Source organism: Vanessa cardui, chromosome 3, assembly GCF_905220365.1.
Source record: "Vanessa cardui chromosome 3, ilVanCard2.1, whole genome shotgun sequence".
NCBI classification, from domain to species: domain Eukaryota; kingdom Metazoa; phylum Arthropoda; class Insecta; order Lepidoptera; family Nymphalidae; genus Vanessa; species Vanessa cardui.
Window position 1 is genome coordinate 15,985,342 of NC_061125.1, and position 10,459 is coordinate 15,995,800.

Genomic DNA, 10,459 nt, shown 5'->3' on the forward strand with positions numbered 1-10,459 from the left:
ATCCAAATAGACAACGATTTTAGCAGAATATATTATAATTCGATGAGTATAATATCCTTATTTGATATATCAATCAATTATTAATTTATTCATTATTTATTTTGTAGTTTTCACACTTTGAGAGCAGACGCATTATTAATTTGAAATATAAAGTTATAAGCTGTGTTATCAGTAGCCATCTAACTAATTTAAATCTCTTAATTATTTTTGTATGAAAATTCCCAAAAAGTCTGATTACTAGTTACTGAATGAGTACGAAAATCTTATTTCAACATTCATTGTAAACTCAACCGTTCTTGGTGTGAGGATAATAAATTTATTAATATTACTATTACAATAACAGCGAGAATGGCGATCAATGAAAATGCGAAAACACGTAACTAAAGTATAATTTAAATACATTTAAATAAATATCACACTCGATATTGCTACTTATCAAATACTCTTAACTAAATAGTAATTAAATAATATTACATTAGGATGCCTTTACATCTAAAATAATTGCTTATTAAGACCGAAGATAAAATAAACATTAACAAATAAAACAAAAACGAATTTTTTTACAATTATTGTGTCACGTCGTGGTTGATACGTCTTATTCTAAACTTTACTATTTTCAGATTTCATATTAACCTATTTTCGTAAATGTTTGTTTGCTAAGTTTTATGACAATCTTTACCCGTGGAGTCGTAGTTGAAGTAGTAGTTGTAGTTCACATATATCACTATCAAGTTGGCAATTTGTTGAGTCGAGTTTAGTCTAACTATTCTAGACGAATTATTAAATCGAAAGCGATTTTTGTTGATCCAACCTTTTCTGTTGAAATCGACCCGATCCGCCAAAATTTTGCCGTCAAAAGTATCTGTACGAAACAAACTTGGAATCTAAACTCGGTCCAATTGTAAAATGTTGAAATCCGTCGATCCGAAAAGACAATACTTTAGATATGCATATCATTACAATTTGTTTTTCAACTGGATATAAAAGTGTCATTGGAAAAAAAATGTATTATAAAAATATTACTTTAAAGATATTATTTGTTGTGTGACCCTACAGTATTTGTTTTCATTAAAAACGAGAAGTTGCTTGTGCATCGGCCGCGTTGGTCTGTCCGTTCGCCTTGTCACGTTTAGTGTTCTGAGGTTGTGATGCGATGAGCTCGGCTTCTCGGATCGTATCAGGCAACCTCGTGTTCAGAGTTTCCGGAGTGGTCAGCATCAGCCCGCCCGCCAACAGGGCCGTCGCACCAAACAGTACCGACGGCAGCCACTCGACGTAGATGGCCTTAAGAAATTGCGTTTAAATATTTACTTTATAAAGCATAAAAAGTTATCTAAACTATGTGAAAGAGTGTCGAGATCTTCTTTAAATAAATTGCAACATTGAACTTAATACAAGAAAAAGAAATCATTATATGAATAATTTAAACTATTAGGCATAGTATCTGAATAAATTAATTAATTCGTACAAGTAGCGGCATCTGTGGCGCCACGATCGAACCAAGGCGGCCGACCATTGAGCAGAAACCGAGCATCGAGTGGCGCGCGTGCGTGGGGAACAACTCCGACGTGTACATGTAAATCCCACTGAAGGCCTGAGTGATCGCTATCTTTCCCACCAGGTACAACAGCGTCGCGAGCCAGGACATGTCTGGGGGAAAATAAATACGTGTCTTCTGAAATGGGTGGTAACTAATAAGTAATTATATGAGATGTGTAAATAACGTTATAAATAGGCACTTGACTATTTTATGAAGAAATTAAAATTCTAGAAGAACTAAGCCAAGGACTTACTCTTAGGTACGAACGCGATCGCGGTACAAGAGATGCCGCAGACGACGTACGCCATCAGTAGCGTCCTCTTTCTTCCAATGCGATCCAGCACCAAGGCGTTAGTGACTACGGCGATCACCTCCACACTCACCACCAGCATGTAGTTGGTATATTTATCGCCAGCCAGAGTCACGGAGTTGATGGCGAGGCCATAGAACACGAACGTGCAAGTTATCCACCACCAGGAACATATGGCCAGTCTAGTCATTATAATTGGTGAGCGCAGAACTTGCATCCACAGTCCTTCCTCTTCTTGGTCCTTCTTATCGTCGATCTTGACTTTCTCGTCGACGATCGTCAGCTGTCGTATCGTGTCGTCTGATAATGTTATGTTGTTCATTTTCGCCGCTTTCTCTATGATCACTAATGCTTCCTCCTTGCGTCCCTTTGATAAAAGCCATCGAATGCTTTCCGGCAGAAAATATATGTAGGACAGGAAAAGCAGCGACGGCGGGTAGACTACTAGTATAAAGGTCCGCCAGTACGGAAACGTTTTGGCCAAAAGAGCAAAACTCAAGCCTCCTATCACGAGCATGATCCCGAGGAACGCTGTCGTCAGCACGCGCTTGTCTTGACCGAGCAGTTCGATCGCTGCAACATAAGATACATCATAATTTATTTTTCTTCAATTTTAGAAATATACTGCATATTTATATAAAAATAAAATAGCAGATGTAGTTCTACGAAAATGAAAATAAAATAAATATGTATATCATGGCAATAAAATCATTTTAGTTTACTGTTTGTCTTTACTAAGATTTGTATTACATCCTCATATAGATGTTTTGAAAATTAAATTATGTTAGTTTCAATAACCAAATAGAATGAATCATAAACGTCAAAATGAATACTAACTAAGAATATAGGCAGCCGGGAAGGCACTCGCGCCGGCGACGGTCTCCAGGAACTCCACGATGACGTACATCTCATAGGAGATGGAAAATGCCTTCAGCGAGCCGATAGCGCCGACTAGAGTACAGCTCAATACTAGAGCGCGCTTCCGACCCCAACTGAAAACATAATAATATATTTCATCGAAACCACTTAGTAGTTATTGTTCGATTTTCGACCGCTATGCATCTCTCAACAATATATCATAAGAGAGATAGGAAAAGTTTGCTCTGCTGGAAGACATCTGTAAATCTCGTAAAAAAAAATTAAGATTATGATTTCGATGACATGACGTGTGTTACGTCATTGGCTGTATAAATATTAACGTATGTGTGTGAGTTTGAATCAAATGCATATTAATGTAATGTATGCATATATTTTATATAAATAAAATTTTAACAAAAAGAAAAACCCGACTTCAAACAAAACACTATTTTAAAACAAATAAAAATGCACTAAAAAGTAATAAAAATAATTGAATATTTAACATATTTCTTAGAGTCCTCCTAGGTAAAATGAAATGAAAAATATTAGACTACTTAGAAGTCGATTTACGATTATATAACGTACTTATAGTTACTGTTATATTTGGAACCGGTGTCTTACATCATATGACATCACATCACATACACAAAATTTGATTAAAGATAGTAAGAAATTCTGCCCCATATCGCACCCTAACTGTGAGCCGTATAATAGTTCTATCACTACATAGTATAAAACAAAGTCGCTTTCTCTGTCCCTATATCTTTAAATCTACGCAACGGATTTTGATGCGGTTTTTTTTAATAAATAGTGTGATTCAAGGGGAAGGTTTGTGTATATAAAACATGAACAATATAGTAAAGAAACACTGATAATTTTAGAAGTTTGCAATATGATGTTCGTAATAAACAAATTCTGTAGTATATTTAGTATCAGTATTGCACCCGTGCGAAGCCGGGGTGGGTAGCTAGTTGATAATAATATTCGACTATGATAATTACATAAACATAATCGCATTACGGAAGGTGACTCAAATATCCAAATAACCTATAAATAAAAGATTCGACCGAGTATCGCTAACGTGCTCCTCAGAATTGTTCCGTTCCCTTCCATTCCGTTACTTTGTCATAGATCCTATGCTCAGAACCTTACCAAACTTTCACCAAACGACCCTTGAAGTATATATTTTATAATAAAAAAAGAATTATCAAAATTGGTTAACGTGATTTTCAGTTATTCACCTATTTGTCGCGCATATACGTAATGCAAATTTAAGACTTATGTCGTTTTCATACGGATACCATCATCGGAAAAAAATAAAATTAAAATGGGACCCCACGGGAAACATTACCTTTCAAACAAAAAAAAAATATCAAAATCGGTCCACCCAGTGAAAAGTTATGAGGTAACAAAGATACAAAAATACAGACGAATTGATAACCTCCTCCTTTTTGAAGTCGGTTGATAAATTTATTCACTTTCTGCTCTCCTTATCCACATGAAATTGACATTGAATTGAACATGAAATAAAGATTATTAAATACTAGCTCTAAGCGTTTTTTTCTATACAATCTTGTAAATGATTATAATATAATTTATTCATTACTAAATGATTAAAAACTAATCTTAACTGACTTATTATCTGGGCGTCACGCAAAACTTTCCTTTGCTTACAAACGCTAATAATTGCCATTGTTATTGGTTGGTAATTATTTTTTTTCTTTAAAATGACTAAATGAGTCTCGGGTATCATAATGAAATACTTACGAACAGCACCCGAATAAAAACCTAGACAGACACCGCGAGCATGGGCTAGTGTATAGTGGTATCAATTAAAGCCTCAAGAGTTACGAGTAACATTCGTGTCCGTACAATCGCAGCCATAGACAGTATTTATATTGTATGTGGTGTTGAAATAAAGACATTTAACATATTATGTTCTATTATATTCAATTAATATTGCATCAGATTTGAGTGCAAAGAATTGCATTCCTGACCACGAGTAAAACACGATTTATGCGTCCCCGTTGGGAAGGTATTTTAGTCATCTGATATTTAACATAATAGGTTTGTAACATTTTATTTTAGTATGCTATTATTCTAGCTCATATATTGTTTCGAAATAAAATTCTTATACAATATAAAGATTTATAATCATTTAAAGCTTAATCATAAAGTATGATGTATTTTATAAAAGTTTTATTTATTTTTTATTACCACAGTTTAATAAAAAGAGATCGTAATTTTATCTGTTACATAGTATTACCTAATATTACTATCGTTATAATGATTATTATAAAAATACTATGATATTATTATGAAAATCGCCTTCAAATATCTTAATGCTGGATAGGATACAATATATACCTATCGTCAAAATCTTTATGTATTAACAGATATACAGACCGGTCGGATATGTAGCCCAGGATGGGGAGCGAGACCAGCATCCCAAGATTGTGGATGGTCCCCACTAGAGTGCGCTTCCAGTCCTGACAAGCCAGGTTGAACTGAAAATAATTATTGGAGATCTGTTTAACCTGATTCTTAAAAGAAGACTGGATCGGACTAATAATAATTATTTTACATTATTTTATAGTATATTATTGGTCTAGTGGCTACTTTATAGGGCTGGACCAAAACAAAATTAATTGAATTGTTCGGTAAATAAATTCTCAGAAACAATTCTAGTAACCTCGTTACACAACATTGAGCAGTGTCAGTTGTCAGTTGTCAGCAAGTAACTCAAAGTCAGTGTCCTCACCTCAGCGACGATCGTGTCTCTCGAAGCGTAAAGCCAGTGGTCGCAAGGCCTCAGTTCGTCGGAGAAATTCCCGGGCGCGCAGTACTCCGCGTCCAGGGGCGTTTTGCTGAAGCAACGCCGCTCTCGCGTGCTCTCCGGCAGCGCACTCGCCAGCCACAGAGGATTATATTCTGTACTGTTAGCCGCTTCACATTCTGGCACCACGCATCTGGAAATGTATTTATTTATGTTTAAATTATACTACTTACTGCCTACTTGAATAAGTAATATTAATATATATCGGGACTTGTATGGAAATCAATATATTTGATAGTCTAAATGGTGTGTTGGGTTTGTTAACATTGGCCTTTCTCTCCTTGTCATGTTACTCATGAGAGCCATTTTTACAAAAAGCAAAATTGTTCGATGAATACTTTATACATTGGCGGTAGTGTAGTAATGGAGACATAAAATTATATTTACACTATTACATTCTAATAGTGCTTTCTAAGTGTAGACGTAGGTTAGACATGAACATTGATCGGTTTAGCTGTATCTCTTGGCACGTCGTCGGCCGTGACTCATTTTGAGACACAAGTGAGATATTACTTAATATTAACTTTAACATACTGTTAACTTTGATCATAGTTTGCTTATTTTGATGTTCGTTGCAATTATTTTTAATCGTTTCATTATTATTTTATTATTATTATAGTTACACATTTTACAGATATTCAGACTAAATACATAAACTTCTTCTTCTTCTTTTAAAATTCTCGAGAACTCACTTTAGAGACAACACAATACACCATCAAAATTAATCAGTCAAGCTACAGATCACATAAAAAACGTTTAATGATTGATTACATTGGCTTATACAGCCGATTATATTATACTCATATATCTTTTTGGATGTCTGTGACTGTAATATTATAATATATTTTCGTTTAAATTCAATGTTTTATTCCATGCATTGCTGCTTCCATGCCTTTATATGAAAGTTAAAGATAAAATTATTAATCTAATCAAAAGGAGTTCGAATAGGAACTCAACGCTTTATTGTCATCGTTTATATTGATGTCACAGTGAGGCGGTGACATCGCGAGCCAGCGCGAGACTGGTGAAGGAAAGAAAAGCAGGCATTAGGGAAAATAGTTCCTCAGGCACTCACCGAGATACAGATGAGAACGCTTTTGAATGATCACTGTTTGTCAAAAACGAATAACTGTTGTACTACATTGTATGCGCCACACCATTATTGCAAAACTCTTCTAGGTATTTACCTTCATGTATTTTTAAGTATTTGCCAATATTTTAACTCTTTTTACATTATACATCTTACCACAGCAATAGACCTTTTTTTTAGTTTTTCAACTTTATAATACCACGACAATTATAAACTTGAATTTGATTTATGATGCGTCAAATCTCAAAATACGCAACGCCATTATGTGAGCACTTTTCCTCGTCCTTAACATTACAAAAAAGAGCTGCGTCGCTCGTGTCGAGGTCGGTCGCGTGGTTATTGTAATGGCTCTTCCCAGTAACGAGCAAAAAGCGAAAAACAAAATAGTTGAACATCAATAGGTGTCTAGTGCTCGTACGCGTCCAAGTCATCGTGAGTCAGTCCAAACATCCGGGTTATTGACAATTGATTATTTATTATATAAGGTCATGGAGGTTTTCAATATTTGATGTAAGGGTGAAAAAACTACCGATTATTTTCCTTATACTATAATTTTTACAGCTTTGTTTTACTGTTGCTATATAAATATCGTAAGCCTGTAATTTCCCCACTGCTGTACCACGACCTCCTCTCCTAATATGATGAGAATTTGTAGCTAACCCACCCTGCTGATGTATTTTTTTCTTGTTTCTTTACTATATCGTCTATGTATTATATACAAAAACCTTCCTTTCAAATCACTCTATCTATTAAAAAAAAAAAGCATTAAAATCCATTGCCTAATTTTAAAGACCTAAACAAACATAAGAACAGACAGCAGTAAGCGACTTTGTTTTAAACTACGTAATGATGATAACTATAATAGTTCATTAAGAAGACCAAAACTATAACTGAGGTATCGACTTTTAGCTATAGAATAGGCAACAAATATCTGTGGATTTTGGGATGCTGAAGGAGTCACTCTAAAATATTTGAGCTGGCATCTAATGAACTATTTCGACTTATCGATACAACCTGTACACGTGTTTTGCCTCATTTGTATTTGAACAGCTATAGTATTATGTGACGAGTGAAAGTCGCAGACTGTATGTTCGTTTATACAGCCGCGAGTCCTTCCCATATTAAATCAGCAGCGTTTGAGTCTTATGTAAACGTTGTTGCAAAAGATTTGTCTCTCGCCATGTCACGGCCACTAATCAATATTAAATGTATTCATTCAACTTCGTGAATATATCAAACTAACTACATGTATTACTTGTATTTGTTGGTGGTTTTTGTTTCATAGTTAGATTCTATCGCTTCACTAAACACTAAACAGTATACAAGTTGTGTGTGAGTTTTCGAATTGTTTTGATTGCGTAAATAGCAATATTCAAGTTTCCCGGCTACGGCACACAAGTACTGAATTCTGCATGGTAACGATGACAGTTAATTAATGATTTAAACATTTTGAATAGTTCGTAAAGGATTATATTCTTAAATAAAAACTGTATTCTGTTCTTAGGAACGTAACGCTTAACCGTAGCGGTATTTGATTGATCAGTTCATAGGTTAATCTGAAATATTTTGTTGAAGTTTTCAGTTAACTTAAAACTAAACTCTATGCAACATACACAACAAATGGTTTCTATAGATAATGAGTTTACTCAAATACAATACCTAATGGTATGATTACACTGAAGATTGTTTGCGTAGGAAGGAATAAAGTTAATAGAATAATTAGTTAACAATGGCGCGTTTATCCCGAGAGCGCTGAGGAAACATCAATTAAATGATAATTACCTTATCACTCGCCGAACGACAGCATCGCCGTCGCTACCGACGCGCGTACACTATACGAGTACACAGCGATTTAAAACGTAGTCATTGTTTAATGTTATCTATGAGACAGGCTTCATTCGCTCAGTTCAATGTGTCAACTGGTCTGCATATAATCTCTCTCAAACACTACGGTCGATAAAACTACACTTTGATACTTATTTATTTTTTCTTAATATGCTGAGATTTCCTTGGTGAATAGGTTCCCCTGGGCGATTTGCAACTCGCAGGATATATTATGGTGCACAGCGTGTGCGCAAAAACAAGTACACTCACTATCTCTCGCTCTCTTAATATCATGAGCAGTTATTACAGCAACTTAAAAGTAGCAGTGTGAAGATGGCCTAATATTCAGAAAACGTAAATTTTTACAGATACCTGATTCAAACAGTACCCATCACCGCAGAGATTTCATGACATTAATCATGCCAAAAGTGTTTTGTGCGATGCGTCGATAAAATATCGCGAGGAACCCGCGCGTCTGAAAAAAATCTGCTCGCTCTGCATACACTAACCCGCATCGGCAAAGCAGACATTAACCCACTAAAAGACGATCCGATACGGTGAACACACGAGTCTCCAATATATTTGTTATTTTTATTTTATGTTCATAGTTCATATTCATTACATTTCAATAAATTAACGTTTAGCCAACGATAGTAACAGAGACCGATCTTACTTTATTTCAACAAACTATCAATACATTTTTTTGTATTTTATTCGATTAAATACATCGACCGGACATACGTTTAGAGTCTCTTTTGAGTTTGCAATAGTAATATATGAACTGAAACACTTATCTTTATAATAATATACTTCTTACTAATTATACAAATTAAATCTTGAAAATCCGCAAAGAAACGAAGTAAAAAATCTATGTCTTCTATATTAAAATTTTAATTCCGACCCGGTCATAACTTCTAATTAAAACATATTTCATTGAAATATTTACAAAAGCAACGATACACATATTTACTAATGAACTCCCAGGCCAAAACGAAAGTATTTGCTTATTAATACTTGTGTGTTGTATCAATGTGTGTCATGTATCGGTTTGTATATTTATTATTTTGATTTAATAATATTGTTATGTACATATTGGAATATATAGGAATAGTGTCGTGATTGTGCGTTTCTCCTTTACATCTCTATTTCGACTCCCTGAGCGAAAAATGCCTCAGCCCTCTCACGACCAACTAACAGTGCGCATTATTATTTTTTATTTTAATAGAGTGTTTCTGTCATTGTTACTTCTGACACTCACTGCTCGAAATCACCGCTAAACTTTCATCAACGTCGCAATGACTCGTAAAGCAATATTTGCTTGACTTTTCTTCGCTAAGTTCACTTTTACAAAAACAAAACCATATTGCTCTCTTGTCAATTAGTACCTGTAGGGCACATCAGCCGCTACGAACACGTAGATGACGGCGTAGTGAGCCAGCATGAAGGGCACGAGCGCCAGCAGCGCGTAGTTCACGATGTGGAACCGCCGGAACTGTCCCAGCTCCACCATCAGCGAATCCGTGTCGAATTGATTTATTTTCTCCATCGTCGAAACTTTACAGTTCGTCAACCTTTCTATATTTTAAAACTCACTGCATTCGCATAACTGATATTTTATATTAATTCGAAACGATACATTCACACATATTATTTACGAAACTCTTAGAAGCGATGCGGCGCGAAACTATATGTGCGCGTGCGCCGGTGACTTTGTCTCGAATGATAGCGCACAGCAATATTAAGTTAAGGCTGACGGGTGAAAATATACAATGATAAACAACGAATCAACCAAAGCCGCAAAACTAAGTTGAATCAATATTCACAGCAAACCTCCTGATATTAGGGTATGTTATACAGAATCCAATTTTAAATTGTACAATATAACTAAATATTTTAGATATAATAAAAAAATATTTTTGAAGGAAAAATATTTTAATGTTTTCAAAATGAAATGCTGCATCAAGATAAATATCTGATAACTAATAATTTTATTTTTAAATA

The 10,459-nt window shown here is 34.8% G+C and overlaps 1 protein-coding gene across 1 annotated transcript; it reads right to left on the reverse strand.

Annotated features, from left to right (window-relative positions):
- Window positions 1-373: 373 nt before the first annotated feature.
- LOC124543901 (organic cation transporter protein-like) lies at window positions 374-10,195 on the reverse strand. The gene is made up of 7 exons (XM_047122221.1): window positions 9,844-10,195; window positions 5,470-5,677; window positions 5,115-5,215; window positions 2,688-2,842; window positions 1,794-2,423; window positions 1,469-1,650; window positions 374-1,284 (listed from the first exon to the last, which is right to left on the reverse strand). The coding sequence occupies exons 1-7, from the start codon at window positions 10,002-10,004 to the stop codon at window positions 1,069-1,071; spliced, it is 1,653 nt and encodes a 550-aa protein (XP_046978177.1). The 5' UTR covers window positions 10,005-10,195; the 3' UTR covers window positions 374-1,068.
- Window positions 10,196-10,459: the final 264 nt, after the last annotated feature.

Bases quoted from the DNA above. Each gene is read 5' to 3' on its own strand.
- LOC124543901 (XM_047122221.1), bottom strand. From the start codon at position 10,004: ATGGAGAAAATAAATCAATTCGACACGGATTCGCTGATGGTGGAGCTG. The intron at 5,216-5,469 runs GTGAGGACACTG...AATTATTTTCAG, and splicing joins GAGACACGATCGTCGCTGAG to TTCAACCTGGCTTGTCAGGA. The intron at 1,285-1,468 runs GTACGAATTAAT...CAATTTCTTAAG, and splicing joins CGCCACAGATGCCGCTACTT to GCCATCTACGTCGAGTGGCT.